The sequence below is a fragment of the Zalophus californianus genome, chromosome 1 (genome assembly GCF_009762305.2).
Source record: "Zalophus californianus isolate mZalCal1 chromosome 1, mZalCal1.pri.v2, whole genome shotgun sequence".
Taxonomy (NCBI): domain Eukaryota; kingdom Metazoa; phylum Chordata; class Mammalia; order Carnivora; family Otariidae; genus Zalophus; species Zalophus californianus.
Window position 1 is genome coordinate 42341803 of NC_045595.1, and position 17371 is coordinate 42359173.

Sequence of the window (17371 nt, forward strand, 5' to 3'; positions counted from 1 at the left end):
ACCTTAACCCTTTCCCTACTCCAGGACCTGTGGGCAGAAATTGCTATACTGGGATTGTGAGCAGTGACTGATTGTATACTTTTTAATTTGTGGGGCTGAGGGATCATGCAAGTCTCTAAGGAATCTGGAAACAAGGCTTTCAGGACCTCGAGGGGCCAGCTGCTGCCAAGATAAGGTTCATTTTAAATGTTAAAGCACTAAAGCAGCCATGAGTTCCTTGAGGAAGGTCATGTTCTCCATGTTTCAGGTATCTATCAGTGGGCTGTAAGCTCTAAGGAGATTTTAATGTAAGCTACATTTCTTTTGTCTTTGTTTCCCACATCAGGATTTTTTTTTTTTTTTTTTGAGAGAGAGAGTGAGTGAACGAGAGAGTACAAGCAGGGGGAGGGGCAGAGGGGGAGAGACAGAGAGAGAGAGAGAGAGAGAGAGGGAGGGAGAAGCAGACTCCCTGTTGAAGCAGGGAGCCCGATGTGGGGCTCCATCCCAGGACCCTGGGATCATGACCTGAGCTGAAGGCAGACACTTAACCAACTGAACCACCCAGGTGCCTCTCACATCAGGATTTTTGTTTGAGTTTTCCTAGTAAAGTTAAACAAGAGCCCCCTTGCCCTATGTCCCACTATTTGGAATAATTCAAATTTAAAATGTCACTATAGACCTGAATATTCTGATTTTTGAGGCAATTATGAGTAAGAGAGAGAGAGCAGAACAACCAAACGGTTGACTTTTAATCACTTTAGCTTAGTGACATAGATCTGGTATAAGCCTATGACATCATCAAAAAGTTTTGGATAGTAAAATGTGTATCTAGTAATTTGGTCTCCATTCAGAAACCGTAACTAAGTTTGACTCTTCCAGTAAGACTTGTTGCCCACATAATACTGAATAGCCACATGAAGATCTACAACATGCTGTAATTCTAATGACAAATCAGGAGAATCCAGGAGATCATTTTCCCTTTTTTTGCATAAACAAGGAGGTAACTAATGGGTTGTAGATACAACCACAAAAAAAAACAAAACAAACAAACAAAAAACTTGACTTACTAGTATCAAAAAATTGGAGCAATGTTGTTCTCATTGATTATCCATCTTTAACAATACTGTTAATATGTCTTCAAAAATTATTTGTGTTACTTTCCCCTATTTGTTTTTTAGTGAAAGAAAAGGAAGATCTGCATCCAGATCCAGAAGTTCAGTCAGTAAAAGATGAAACCTTTGGTGAATACAGGTAAATAGTGTTCCATTTTAAAATGTATTAAAATGTGTACTGATCAGGTTACAAGCTTAAAAATACAAAAATAAACAAGTATTTATTCTTAAAATAAAGGTTACACTACTATATTGTAATGCCTTTTTAAAGAATAGTTTGCAAAAATAGGACCTGCTTAAGAGAGAGCAGCCGACCTCCAGGTGCAGGGGTGTGTGTAACCACACTCTAGGTAGATGTGTGTGCTGGGAGACTTTTCTTAAAGCTCTGTGTGCTATGCAAAAGGACACTATTTCACTATTTTTATTTAGAGTGAATATCTATTTGGAGTATTAAAACATCTTGAAGTCTTCAGCATGGCCATTATGGGCCCAGGTTGTATCCAGTTTATATCCGTAAACATGTACTCCGTGCACCTACTGTCTAGATTTACAAAGGTGAACAAGTTACAGATCCTAGTCGGAGGAGGAAAAAAACCTATCTCTGCAAATCACTGTAATTAGGTAGAGAGTAAGAGTGCAAAAAGTGGAGCAGCTCTGTCTGCCTTGAAGGGATGCTGATAATGGATCATCCAAAGAGATAAGATAGGCTGTAAAGAATGAAATGGATTGTGTTACTGTTAACTACTGGGTGCAACATGACCAAACTCAAGGGGGAGAAGCGTGCCATGCCTGGGAGGAATGGCCTGGTATCTGGAGGAGGGAGGTAGCTCTTGAGGATGCATTCAACTTACCATTCTCCTGTCATTGCTCACCATCTGACCCCTTCCACAACCATCGCTGTTTCTTAGCCCTTCCCATTTGGGATGTTCTTGTTTTCAGTCAGATCCTCTGTATACTGCAGACAAGAGAGCTTGCAATGCCCGGGCTTCTACAGCCTTTAGCACACAGGAGGCCAGGATTCATATCGGAAAAGAGACCTGATTGACTCCAACTGGCCTATCCCTGGATCTATTATTATAATCAATGACATAGAGCATTATGATGAGCTGTTTGGGGTTAACCGATGTACACCTGAGCCTCATTAGAGGCTCTCCTTTGCTCTATACTTTTTCTTCTTTTTTCCACTTAACCAAAGCTCTCTTTATATTTTTATATTTCTTGATTAATCACTTTAAGTTCTTTCCAGAATAAGGATCCTTAGAGGGAGAAGAAGGAAGGAAAGAGGGGAGAGAAGGAGGGAGAGAAGGAAAAAGGAAGGGAAGAAGAGAGACTGAAAGAGAGGGAAACTTGGAACTTTACAAATTTACAAATCGTGGCTCAAATTCCATGAGGCAAGAATCATTAAGGGCCTATGGCAACTGTTCAAAATATATTTGAAAGACAAATATTAATAGTTCAATTTTATAGGCAAGAAACCTATGATAATGCCTTGTTCAAAAACTCATTCCCCCACACCCTGCTGCCTCTTGAAAAAAGATATCACCTCACACCGGTCAGAATGGCTAAAATTAACAAGTCAGGAAACGACAGATGTTGGCAGGGATGCGGAGAAAGGGGAACCCTCCTACACTGTTGGTGGGAATGCAAGCTGGTGCAGCCACTCTGGAAAACAGTATGGAGGTTCCTCAAACAGTTGAAAATAGAGCTACCCTACGACCCAGCAATTGCCCTACTGGGTATTTACCCCAAAGATACAAATGTAGGGATCCGAAGGGGTACGTGCACCCCGGTGTTTATAGCAGCAATGTCAACAATAGCCAAACTATGGAAAGAGCCTAGATGTCCATCGACAGATGAACGGATAAAGAAGATGTTGTGTGTGTGTGTGTGTGTGTGTGTGTGTGTGTGTGTATAAAATGGAATATTATGCAGCCATCAAAAAACAAAATCTTGACATTTGCAACAATGTGGATGGAACTAGAAGGTATTATGCTAAGCGGAATAAGTTAATCAGAGAAAGACAAGTATCATGTGATCTCACTAATATGAGGAATTTGAGAAACAAGACAGAGGATCAGAGGGGAAGAGAGGAAAAATGAAACAAGATGAAACCAGAGAGGGAGACAAACCATAAGACTCTTAATCTCGGGAAACACACTGAGGGTTGCTGGAGTGGTGGGGGGTGGGAGGGATGGGGTGGCTGGGTGATGGACATGGGGGAGGTTATGTGCTGTGGTGAGTGCCATGAATTATGTAAGACTGATGAATCACAGACCTATACTCCTGAAACAAATAATACATTATATTTTGATTAAAAAAACTGGCAATGCACAAAAAAAAAAGATAGACAAAATCATCCCCTGCACTATTTCACCTGGCATCCCATTAATATAATTATTTATTAATAATTTAATTAAATCTCTTTAATCCCTTAATGTTCCCATCGTCTTTTCCCAAAACTACGTGTTCATCCAGAAAATGATCTAATCTCCAAGTTATCCCAGGAGACAGTTTTACTGGATGCTGTTCTTGCTCATGACATGAATTGTCATCCTTCCAGCTTCTGGTAATAGTTTCTTCACTACTTGTTGCCTGGTCCCTAAGCTAATGCCATATTTTTGTTTTTGTTTTGTGTTTCAGTAACTGTAAGTATCCCATATCAGGAGCCAATTACTCTAGGAGTCAGGATAGCCTGGGTTATGCTGCTGTCAAAAACAGCACCAGAATCTTTTTCTTTCTCAAGTTATGTGTCCAACACAGATGGCTCCATTCATCTTGATCCCTGAGGAGCGCTAGCTGGGAGATGAGCATCCAGGAGGACCACAGCAGGAGAAATAGAACATAGCAAATTGAGCATGGGCTCCAAAGTGACACATGCCACTTTTGCTCACTTTTCTTGTGCCACAACAAGTCACATGACAATGTATAACTCGGGAAAGACAGAGAAATGCAACCCTGCCCTGTTCCCAGGAAGCTGAGAGATGGATCTATCTGATGAACAACACTGATTACCTAAAATTGCACAGTGCTAATCACATTCTAATTATATATATATATATTTTGCCAAATTCATCCTTGTTAAAATTTTATGAAATCATTTAATTTGATGTACACATTTATAGTATGATAGTAGTTAGAACTTAAAAACAAATCTTGATCCAGAAATTTAGATGACCATATCATTTTATAGACATTTTACTACCTCAAGAGTTATTTTTGTTGAAGAATAAAACCCAAACCATAAATTTAGGATACTTGTAGTATTTAGGTTCTAAAAATGCCAGCCATCTTTAAAAAATTTGAATAAACTTGAGTTTATAAACTATATTAAAGAAAGTTCTTTGGTTACCAGAAACAGAATTTGACTGATTACCCTAATCAAAAGAGAAATTTGGGGAAGGATTTAGGGGTATGTACAGGATCAAAGGTAAAGACAAAAGATCAGGACTTGATGACTGGGAGTTCCAAAAGTTCATGAACTCAGAGGGAATAACATTATCCTCTATGTATGTCAGCAGACTGAATGTCTGCATATCTCAAACCTCCCAATTTTAAAGGGAAGCAGAAGTATTGTGAATAATAGAAAACAGTTTCTCAATTACTCAGTGTGACGCAAATTGGTTATGACTTTTTAAGCACTCATTTGTGAAGGGGTCATTTAGGGTTTATGTGTCTGCAATGCTAATGTGAATGTCTTGAAAATTTTAAGACCTATTAGCACCACTGCATGAGTCTTGCTTTATGTGAATATCTCAGATTTTGTTGAACGATTCTTTGTTTTGTAGTGACAGTGATGAAAAACCTCTCAAAGGAAGCCTTCGATCCCTTACCAGGGATATGCAGGCCACAGAAAGCGCCGACAGCTTAGTCCAGTATGGAGAAGGCGACCATGGTCTGTTCAGTGAAGATGGATCATTTATCGGTGCTTATGCTGGATCGAAGGAGAAAGGCTCTGTTGAAAGCAATGGAAGTTCTACAGCAACATTTCCACTCCGAGCATAAATGTATCCCATGTAAACAACATCAGTGGTTCACACCAACCTTCCATATTTATCTGTTCAAGGAAGTAAGAACTTTCACATAGGAATAGAAACGTATTGGCAAAAGATTTCATCCAGAATTCGAACATCTTGCAATTATGTTGAGAAAAATAGCACTGCCTTGAAAAAATAAAATACCAAGCACTATAGGCCTATATTGTTTTGTTTTGTTCTTCAGGTGCTGAAAATTCAGAACACAAAACATATTCTGTATTTAGATTCACCTCAACTGAACCCAAAGTATCGATTCAGTGTACTCCATTTTTGCCTGGTTTTACTGTTCACTGTGTTTGCATAGTTGTTGCTACCTTGTGGGTTTTTCTCTGTGTGCACATTTGTATTCAGTCTCTGAGAACTGTCTTAGTGACTTTACTTCACTACAGGTAAAAAGATGGTAAGCAAACTGGTTATTTAAAATGTAAAGAGGAATATGAATGTCTTATTAAAGCAGTTCATTGAATATATACAGTCTAAATCTATTATTTAAATTGTTAGTAGCAGGAGTCTTAGGTGAACAATCAACTCGTATTTATTGAGCACCTAACTGTTTGCCCAGAGATGGTCATGTTAAAATAGAATGCTAACTTTTTCAGTTTCAACATGAATTTTTTTTTTATGTCTATCAGTTCTGACATCTAGAACCATCTTTTTTTTTTTTTGTTTTTTTTTTTCCTTGGACTAAATTCAGCTGCAAAGGAAGTGGTGGTCAGAAGGCTATCTTATGAAGGAACAGGCCAAGGTATCCATGATGCTAGAGCCTAATAGCTAAACCCATTTAATATCTCCGTTTCTAAATTGACTGCTTTTACCCTTTTTCTATGTTTATATAATGGTATGCTCGCATATATTTCATGAATGCATTGTACATATTATGTTAATATTTACACAATTTAAAATATAGATGTGTTTTATTTTGAAGTGAGAAAAAGAACATTAACAGGCATGTTTGTACAGCTAGAGTATATAGTGAGATAACATGCCACTAGCATGAGGCTCCAAAACTGAAGACTTTGTATAGAGCATTTGGATTTTGTTCTTATATTGCTTTCTGCGACAGTCTCAAAATAAAATATCATATAAATATTGGAAATGTTTTCCTATTTTTCAAAATAAGTTTTTATTGTTGAGTATATTCTTACCCTGGCCCCCAAAAGAAAAAAGAACTGTTTATGGTAGAAATTTCCATACATATGTTTGCCTTTCACATTTTAAACATCTTCAGGGTGGGCTCTCTTTGCTCTTCTGTCAAAGTCAGTACAAATTCAGGGAATTAATTTCCTGGCATGTGGGCTACTAGTCCTTCTAAAATTGTACATGAAAATGGTTTAAAAATATTATGAAGGACTGTGCATGAATGCCAGTAAAATTCAGTGTTCAACTTCTCACTTTATGGAAACATTTGTTAACCCTACCATGAAATTCTTAATTAAGTGAAAGTGACTCACAGATTTTCCTTTATTTTTTGAACTGTAGCTGTGGCCATATATTGTTAAATCCTGACTTTGATTTATGCAGCCCACTGTATTTCTTGTGGACCGAGATTAGGGATGTTTTTATAATGATCAATGCAGTAATCCACATGGAGTATCTAATTGTCATTTTAAACCTTGTGTGTCCTCCAAAATATATAGGCAGCAAAAGAATGTCTGATTTAAAACAATGTGTCATGGGCTGAGGATTTGACCAAACTCCCAGAAGAAAGAGTTTCCAAAGGGGAAGGTATCTTGGTCCTCACCCTATGTATGAGGATCCACACATCCAGCAGTGCACCTTGAGCTTCATCCCCATCTGATTTCTAAAGCACTTTTCTGGAGGAAGAATCATCATGTTTTGACTTATCTGGGAGGAATTCCTGGTACTCAGCTACTGATGAGGCCAAGGTTAGGACTTCTGACTGTAGTTCTGTTGTTTTTCTAGTTCCTCTTCTTTGTCATCAGCCAAAAAGGTTTTAAGAAAATCATGCAGGTTGGAAATAATCTCCAAAAAGCATTAGGGTATAGATTTATTATAAATTTGATAATCTTTAAGATAGAAGTTAATGCAAGTACTGAAGTGTTTCATTTTCCTAGACTTCTATGTTTCCCTTTAGCAGTCTAATAGGAATGTTCCTGCTCATATTTTCTCAATGACCAAAACTCACAGCTAGGATAAATGACATTGCATTATCACTGCCTTTTGCTATTATTTTTCGTACCTTTTCTTAATATCATTTGGCTTCTACTGGGAATCTTCAGTGCAGAAGGAATTGGTTTGTAACTAACTTTCTCTGTTAACTGTCAATATTAATTTAATGTAATAGATTGTATATAATCTCAAGGATTGTTGGTGGGAATGAGTTCCTAGAGAATTGTCCAAGGGTTGGGAAAATCCAAGTTCTCTTCCTGGTTCCAGCACTGATTTTGTACATAAACCTTAGGCACGTTGCTTGACCCCTTTTGCTTCATACTGTCTCAAATATAAAGTGCTAATGATTATCTCAGTTACCTTATCTTTGTCACAGGGTGTTCTTTTTTATGAAGAAAAATTTGAAAACGATAAAAGCTAAGATGCCTTTTAACTTCGTAAACAAACCTTTAATCTAACAATGTATCAAAAGCCACCCCACACATACCAACTCAACTTTTATCCTGTGAGCACATAAATATATTTTTATAGAAAAACAAATCTACAGGAAATAAAATCTACTGTTCAGTGAGCAGTATGATTTGCACATGCCATCAAAATTATTAATCAGAAAACAATTAAGCAGGGTCTTTGCTATACAAAAGTGTTTTTCATGGATTTTGCATGTGTATTTGTAGAAAATGTGAATTTGGTGGATTATTCTATTAGTATAAAGGCATCTGATATTTTAGATGTACCCATGTTTATAAAAGTGTAAAGCACAAGGAAATTATGCTGGAAGTCTCAAATAATATTTTTTTCCTATTTTGTATTCGTGGAAGAGATGAGATAAAGAGAGAACAATAATGAGAAATGTTGGTGTGTTTTTCTAAGCATTTAAAACATAATTGCCAATTGAAGCCCTAAATATGTTTACATGCCATTAAGATATGATTCTTGTAACAATTTTAAACTGATTATAAAGGGATTGGGTTTGTAATCTGTGGTAGTATATATAACCTAGTGTTCCCATAGTGAATAAGTAGGGTTGAGCCAAAGCTTACTTTGTTTTGTGTCTTAAATTGTTTGATTACATCATCAAAAGAGATAAAAGGTGTGTAGAACTGGTTTACCTGATTACTTTTCTTTTTTTGGCTTAGATTAATACAATAGAACTTTATTAAAATGTGTTTGTATTGTAGGTGGTGTTTGTATTATGCTTATGAATATGTATGGTTTAAAAATATTTTCATTATACAAGAAATTCAGCTTTCCAAATAAAAGTTCAACTTCGTGTACTCTAAAAATGTTTGTATTCTTTTCTCTCCAGACAAGAAGAATCAGAATTTATAAATCAGCCTTACCTCCAGTTGCCTCTGATCCTGGAATATCTATAAATTAAGCATAAATTAATAAAGTATAAATGACACATAAATAAAGTATTTTTATTTGAATGACTATACTTACAAATAGACCATTTAATAGCAACATCTACAAAATGTAATTTGCCAATAAATTCAGTGCTTAATGATAAATGTAAAATTAGGATGAATGTGTATTCATTTGATTGTTTTTAGAAAAAATGTAGAAATGTCAATTTTCAAGAAAATGTCCAATATACTATAGTTTCAAATAAGGCTAGCGACTAATTGGGACACCCAATCTATTAAAAATTGTTATTTTTGCAAAGTGTTTTATGTGTATTAAGCACTTTACGTACATTATCACATTTAACCTCTGAAACTCAATCTTCTGTTTGTAGAATTAAGCCACAACATGCTTATATAACGGGGTGAGTGTAACGAGCATGGGCTAGAGCTGGAAATTAAACCCAATGCTGTCTGTCTCTAAAACTCAGACTCAGAATCTATATTAGTATATTAGAGTCTATATTAGTATATATTTTTTTTATTCTCTCACTCCTCCACATTATCTTAGAAATGCTAAAGAAAGGTAAATTGAGTTTAATGTTCACTTAGTGATCATGTTTAGAAACTTCTTGGTTTTAAGATATGTGATCAAAACATACAATAGGGGGAAACAATATTATATGTATAAAACAATTGAATGTGTGTAAACTAAAAAGCAGTAATTGAAATAAATTGAAAATCTGCTGCCTTACACTTCTGGCAAGAGGAAAACATGGCATCCGAACTTGTTGGACTCTGGAGTTCTCTGCAGACTCAATCTTAGGTTTCTGTCCCACTTTACTGTCCCTCAAATGTGTCTTACACATCAGGCTTGATTGTCATGTGCAGACACATGACCTCAAGGTATTTTTAGCCCAGAATTCTCCATATATCTGATGCTTTTTATTTATGACTTCCTACTTGACATCTCCTCTCCTAATGTTGGAAGGATATTTCAAACTCAATGTTTCAAAAGTGAACGAGTAAGTTTCCCCTTCCCAATCTGTCCAACACACTGCCCCACTCCTCAACTGTACCTACAGTTAAGTGATTTTCAGCAATAGTATCCATCCAAGTATTCAAGCCAAAACCCTAACTTTCTCGCTTTCCCCATGCTCAGTCCATGACTAAATTCTGTTGATACTATTGCCTATGTATCTCCTGAACCTACCCACTGCTCTGTACTGTGATCATTTGGCTGGACCACTTTCCTGCTAACTGGGCTTTCTGTGTCCATTGGCTCCCTCTCCAAACTTTTGACCAGTATACAGGCAGGGTGATATTTGAAGTGCATATCTATTCATACTGTTTCCCTATGATGACCATCCTCCCCACCCCCCACCAATGACTTTCCTTTGCTTGTAAGATAATGACAAAAATCTTCAATTAGACTTCAATATTCTGCATGGTCAGACCCCTACTAAGCTCCCAATCCCATCATTCACCATTCTCCCATTCCCCTCTCCAATCCTGTCATAAAGATTGTATCACATCCCTCAGATTCTCTAGGCCTAGTCCAACTGGTACCAGCCACTGGTGGCATGGGCAGCTCCACTCTATAGACTACAACAGACTAACTGCAGATGGGAATTAACAGTAGTGCTCATGATGCACCTCTTGCTGAGGGGCTTTTCCCTGAACACTATGGCATGAGGTGCCGGGAGACCCTGCCTGGTGCCTATTCAGGTTCCATATGGAAACATGGAGAAATGAACACCATATGGAGCAAATGTTTATCCAATGGGAGAAGGGAGCTGGTGGATAAATTCCAGCCCTCTCTCATTGGCCCCTCTCCACTCCCTTATCCTGAATGGTCCCACAGATTAGAGCAATAATCTGCATTTAATAGTGGCCAAACCAATAATGCACCTTCTCTTGGGTCTTCCTCTTTGCCTGACTCTCTTTTTTCCTCATGCCTAATCCTAACTTATTAGGATTGCACTCCCTAATAAATTAATAGCCCATATACTGATTGCTGTAGACTCTGCTGATAAGGACTCCAGGCTGACTCCTAATCTTTTATCAGGTCCAAATATTTGGCAAATTCCTTCCTGTTATGAGTTTCTTCTTCACAGAATCACTGATGTGCTATCAAGTTTAATGTTTCTTTAGGGAAAGCTCCTAAGACTTACATAACTAGGTCAAATCACTCTATTTTAGTGTATCATAATATGTACTTTTCATTTTTTTTGTGCTAAACACTGTTGCAATTTTGCGCTTTTTTGTATGGCTACTTGATTATTGTCTTTATTTCTCCAATTAGTCTAGAAATTCTATAGGGGCAGGGGATGCATCTTCATTTTTACTGGAAATACCAGCCATCTAGCATAGTGTCTGGCACTTGATGAAGAGTTATTAAATATTTGTTAAATAAAAGAATGAGAGTCATGAAAAGGAGCTATTCCAAATAATGAATGCATTTAAGAGAATTGTAGTCCAGATATTGAAAGAGGTCTTCATTTGTACTCCTAAACAAATTTTTATCCAGTGTTCTCCGTCTTAATAAATAACCCACTATCCACTCAATTACTTAAGCCAAAGCACTTAGAATCACTTTTTAATACACTTTTTCCCTCAGTTGTTTTTTTTTTTTTTTTTTTTGGTCAGAGAGAGAGAACACAAGCAGGGGGAGCAGCAGACTCCCTCCCCATCGAGCACGGACCCCAATATGGAACTTGATCTCAGGACCCTGGGATCATGACCCAAGCCAAAGGCAGACTCCCAACTGACTGAGCCACCCAGGCGTCCCTTCCCTCATTGTTCTACATCACCTCCTATTAGTCCTAACTCCAAAATATATATTTAAATTTATTTATATTTCTCCTTTTTTTGCCCTCCTCTCCAATCTATAAAACAGTCATGGGGGTGGAGGGGCGCGACGGCTGGGTGGCTCAGTTGGTTTAGCGTCTGCCTTCAGCTCAGGTCATAATCCCAGCATCCTGGGAGCGAGTCCTGCATCGGGCTCCCTGCTCAGTGGGGAGACTGCTTCTCCCTCTGCCAGCCACTCCCCCTGGTTGTGAGCTCGCTCGCTCTCTCTGTCTGACAAATAAATAAATAAAACCTTTAAAGAAAAATAAAATAACAGGGAACTGGCTAACATATAAATCAGATTATACCAATAGTTTCTCAATAAATTTAGCTAAAATCCCTAATTCCTAACCACATGACCATCTATGAGTGAGCCCTGCTACCTGACTGACTGTATCCCATACAGTGTTCCTCCCAAAGTCATGCTTTGGCCATTCTGACCATCTCTGTATTTCTAGGGCCCACTAAAGCTGATTCCTGCCTAAAAGACATTTGCAATTGCTGTTCTTTCTGTCTGGAATGTTCTCCTGAATCTCGTATAAACTGGCTTCTGTTCTGATTAAATGTCACTTTTTCAGGGAAGATGTTTATGATTGTCAGCTGTAAAGTAGTCAGGTGCTATTTATGCTATTCCTTTATATCAGTCATTACTGTATTATTTCATATTCTTATGTGATTTTTTTTCCATCCTTCCTCCCACGAGTGTAAGCTCCTTGAGAACAGCAACTTTGTCTCTCTTGTTTGTTGCTCTGACTCCCAGAATTGGCCCCAGTATATAATACATTCCAGATAAATGTTTGTTGGGTAAATGGATGAGCTAAAACACCAAATGTGAAACAATGCAACAATTAAAATACAGGAAAACTAATCTGCTTATCAAAACACAGTGAGCTGAGTTTCATATTTTAAAAATATCCATATATTTAGAATATACTAGGCTTATTGGGCTGTTCATTTTGAAATATATAGAAATATCAAATCATTATGTTGTACACCTGAAACCAATAGAATGTTACATGTCAGTTATACCTAAAAAAAAAAACAAAAACAAAAAACAACTATGTCAACAAGAACACAAAACTGTATACAGAAGTTCTGATCATAGAAGAAAAAAAATTTTTTTTCCAAAGCTGATACCAAGTCCTCCTTTCTTCTGCTTTTAGGAAAAGAAGTTTTTAATGTTTTGTAAAACAATTATGTAACTCAGTAATTAACTTAGTAATAAGAATCAGTACAAATTTCCTTTTGGGTAAACTTCAGTAAATTACATATCAAGAAGCTAATTGCAGTACAATATATATTAGAGTAATTATGATGATTAAAATGTTTTTAATGTATGTTTGTAATTCCATGGGGAAAATGTTTATATCATGAAACAGTAAATTGCTATGTATAGTATGAAAGTTAACTATGTTTCAAGATGAATTTACAAAATAATTACACATGCCTTTTCCATGAAATTAAACAGTGGAAGCATCTTATAATAATTGTACTGCTCTAATAAAATTTGTAATTAAAAGACTCAACCACTAGATGGAAGTGTTTCAAAGTAATACAAACTGTGTGTACAGAAAGCACCCTATCGCCAAGGCATTTTCTATCTTGGCAGTTTTCAAGATTTAAACATGTATTACGTGTGTATTACTTAGGGATTTCACACTTCGTCCTTCACTTCTAAATTGTGATCTCATTATAATTATTACTGGCTTTCATTAGTTCAAGTTTTCTGAATTATACAAATCTTTCTTAATTTTGAAAGGATCAGTATTTTTCAAATCTTAACAAAGTGTGATAAATTATAATACTTAGGACATTAAAAAAATAGTTTCTTAGTTTAACCTTTTTCCTTCTGGTAGAAACTGATAAAAGTGATCTCTAAATGATTTATATTATTATCTATTTCTAAACAAAGGTATATTTTTACAGTTCTTTTCTTTAATATATGAATAACCCAGGCATGGTGAATGATAAAATAATTTGTGATGAATATATGTATAGCTAAATATGAACAGTAATACCCATATCATAGGACTACTGTAAAGATAAAAATATGCAAATAATTCAGCTCCGTGAAATGTGCTAATTACACATTATGACGTGGTAATTAAATACTTTTATGAAACTACCTGTTAACTGAGAAGGTATAGTTATGTTCAGAATAGTTGATAATTCTGCAGGAAAGAATAAGAGGTCATTTGAAATAAACTATTTTGTCCAGAAAGGTCATTAGGTGAAATCTGAGTTGACATATAACCAAATGAAGCATTAATATCAAAGTCAACTTGAACTTCAGTACCTAAAAGTTAAATGCCTTTACATAATTGGCAGCTTTCAAATTAATAGTCCCAAACTTCAGCAGGCATCAGCATCCGCTGCCCGGCTTGTTAAAGCATGAGTGCCAAATTCCATCCCCAGAGTCTGTGGTTCTGTAGATTTGGGATGGGGCCCAAGACTTTGCATTTTTAAAAAGTTCCCAGATGTGTTGTTTTTCCCGCTGGTTCAGAGATGGCAACTTGAGAACCACTGACCTACACCAATGCATAGATTTGAAAACAGTTAAACTTGAGAAAAATTCAAACAGAATGAAATGTTCCATCAGCTTTCTGGATATTCTTTTCATAGAAGTAGTACATTGAATTTCAGAAGGAAAAGTAATAGCATATTCCCTTCATGATTTATGGACTAAAATCCACAACACAGGAGTATCTATTTTCAATGTTTTGTAATATCTGACAGATATTTTATTTTTTACCCCAAGAAATGCTGGTCCAGGAAAAATTGCTCAAATTCCTGCTGTATTAGATTTTTTTTTTTGTAATTAAGCAAATGAAATATCTCACCTTGATGGACTCTCAGAAGTTATAAAATGGTTAGAAAATTGCTTCAGCATCCATTTTGGTTTTGTGGCAGAGCAATCTCCTATTTGCTCCTGGTTCTCTCCCAATCTGGGCAGAAAGTCCCTCTGCACTGGGATAAGCAACACAGAACTTCCTTAAATCCTTCAACACCCTTCATCAGCCCCTGCCCCACTCCATCCGCTATTTCTTCATTCCCCCAGCAGCTGTTGAAGTACATGCCTAAAACGTAAACCTCTTCTAAATTATCCCACTTCCCAGGATTCTTCAGGCTTCTCTGTTTCACAAATATTTAGGATGCTTTTGTGTTCATGGGGGTACCTAGTGTCCATGGTAAGATAAACAAAACGTGCAAACTACCGTGCAAAATGGACCAGCATAGAACTTTGCTCTTTAGAGACAAAGCACCTATATTAGTACTTCTTCCTGAAACTATAACTTATCAGAGGTAAATTCATCATTCTCTGGTTTTTCCATGATGTTAGAAAAATATACAACCTAGGTTGTAGCTGTGGCAAGTTCAAATCTGAAACATGTAAGTCCAGTGCAATAATATAATAGTAAAATTAAAATTTAAAGAAACAGAACACTATTCGTGTTCATAGAATTGGCAAAAATAAAAAATGATCATAATGTTTAAGGTTGGCAAGGAAGGTAGCAAACTGTTTATAACTCCTGCTGGTAGCACAAACTCGTAAAAAAAAAAATTAAAAAGCTATTTGGTGAAATGTATCAAAATGTATAGGAAGCCCCCAAAATATACTCTAGGAATATAATTAAGTATTGGAATATAATTAAGAACATTGCATTTCCTACGATTTATATTAAACTCTAAGGGGAAAAATATCAATATAATGCAAATTTTAAATTTTTGAAATAACACCTGTTATCAAGATAGCATTTTATAGTGACAGAATGTCATAACAGAAACCTCAAGTTCATAATCAGGGAGTCAATACTCTGGCATATATATATATATATATATATATATATACACACACACACACACACACACACACACACACACACACAGGGAGAGAGAGAGAGTCATCTATGTGCACATGCATATTTTCTGGGAAAAGTGCATAATAACTTTAATATGATTCTCAAAGCTGCTCATATGCACAGTTTGGCATTTAAAAAGACGTCTGGGGAATTCTCTGAAGCCCGCTTTATTCACCATTCTTAGGTTGGTTAACTAGTAAATCCCACATTTAATACAAGAGGAAACTGGAGTATAAAAAAATAAGTTTCTCAAAGGCACTGTGCTATTTATAATGTATGGTAAAGTGTATGGATACAGCAAAGTTCCCTATCTTCTATTTATATCCATATATTGATATATCTCTCTATATTAAAATATATATATAAAACCTCCATAACACATTTTGATGTTTGTGCTTTTATATTTGTCACTGTTCAAATTAAAATGCCTCTTCAGAAAAAAATGGGGTATCTAGTTTAATATCATTATTTTATAGAATGAGCCCAGTAAAAGGGCTGTGCCCAAAGTCACATTGCTTATCTGTAGTGATGAAAGCTAAAAGATAGGTATCCTCTGATTTTTTAGGTAGACTTGCATCCAATATTCCAGATTTCAAAGCCTGGCTCCCCAACTTTTTAGTAGTCTGACCTAACAAGCCTCTTAAAATTCAGTTTTCTCATCTGTACTAATAGCTAACTTTCAGGTTTGTGGAAGGAATGATTGAGAAAATTATAACCAAAATAACAAGGTACAAAATAGTCTCTTACCAAATGGTTGATGGACACTGTAAAACAAAGATAAATTCTTATAAGATATAATGATTGTCATGTGTGAATGCAAGTAACATAATGACTGTGATGGTTAAAATGGAGCCTTCCATGACTGGTTATAAAAAATATAAATCCCTTATAATTTATGTTATGGATATTTATAAACTATCTTAACCAGATCTGTACCATAAGTTACAGGAGAACAGTTTTCCGGTAGGAACTATTGAGTCTTCAATCCCTCCAGAAGTCACACATCTTTCTACTCCACTGCTAGAAGTAAAGCTTCTCTAATAGCCCCTGCCACTTCCCCAAAACAGCGCCTCCCCCCGGCCCCATCCACAGGGGACAGGTTCCAATACTGCCAAGGGGGTGCCTGAAACTGCAAATAGTACCAAACCCTGTATATACTATGTCTTTTCCTACACATACTTATGATAAAGTTTAATTTGTAAATTAGTACAGTAAGAGGTTGACAACAATAACTAATAATAAAACAGAATTATAACAGTATACTGTAGTAAAAGTTAGGTAAATGCGGTCTCTCTCTCCCTCTCTCTCTCTCACAATTCCTTACTATACTCTACTCACCTTTCTTCTTCCTGTAATGATGTGAGATGCTAAGACACCTACGTGATGAGATGAAGTGAGGTGAATGAATGTAGGTGTTGTGATGTAATGTTAGGATACTACTGACCTTTTGATGATACCTCAAAAGGAGGATCATCTGCTTCTGGACCTCAGCTGATTGCCAGTAACTGAAACCTGGAAAAACAAGACCACGGGGGACTACTGTACTCCAGTTGAAATCATGATGTCAAAAGTGATCACTGCCTGCAGCCTTTCTCAGAAAAATGTCTGGGAGTCATTATAACTGAAACAAGTGATAGAGGACGGACTTCTAATGGTAGCCCATTTCTGGGCTTCCCTTGAGTGGGTAGTTCTCCATCTTTATAGTTTAAGTGACGATTTTCAGAAACTAATGAAACACAGGAGATCTTAAACTTCTTTAAGGATTTCAGGGTCCTTATACTTTCTTTGGGACTATGGGCATAATATTATAGCATTTATGATCCCATCCATTAAAAGCATATATTTTTCTTTATTCTTTTCCTTACAAAATTATTTCTTTCTCTGCCAGCCTTGTGAAATCAGAGGACACAAAGAATGCAGCTAATTGCTTGTACAATCCCCTACTGTATAGTTAAGTTCATGGGGATACACATTATAACTGGAATACTGCAGATGGTTAGACACATGGTACCTAAAATGTTATTTATACTTTGGAACTACTCAAAATGACTACACTTCCC

General features: G+C 36.4%; 1 protein-coding gene across 18 annotated transcripts in view; it reads left to right on the forward strand.

Annotated features, from left to right (window-relative positions):
* The window catches only part of CHL1 (cell adhesion molecule L1 like), a 209788-nt gene extending 201247 nt beyond the window's left edge, over positions 1–8541 (forward strand). For all 18 annotated transcript variants that reach the window (XM_027585988.2, XM_027586000.2, XM_027585990.2 and 15 more), the window contains 2 exons: positions 1158–1230; positions 4877–8541. In XM_027585988.2, coding sequence (XP_027441789.1) covers positions 1158–1230; positions 4877–5093 — 290 coding nt within the window. In that variant the 3' untranslated portion in view covers positions 5094–8541. The remainder of the gene's footprint in view (positions 1–1157; positions 1231–4876) is intronic.
* Positions 8542–17371: the final 8830 nt, after the last annotated feature.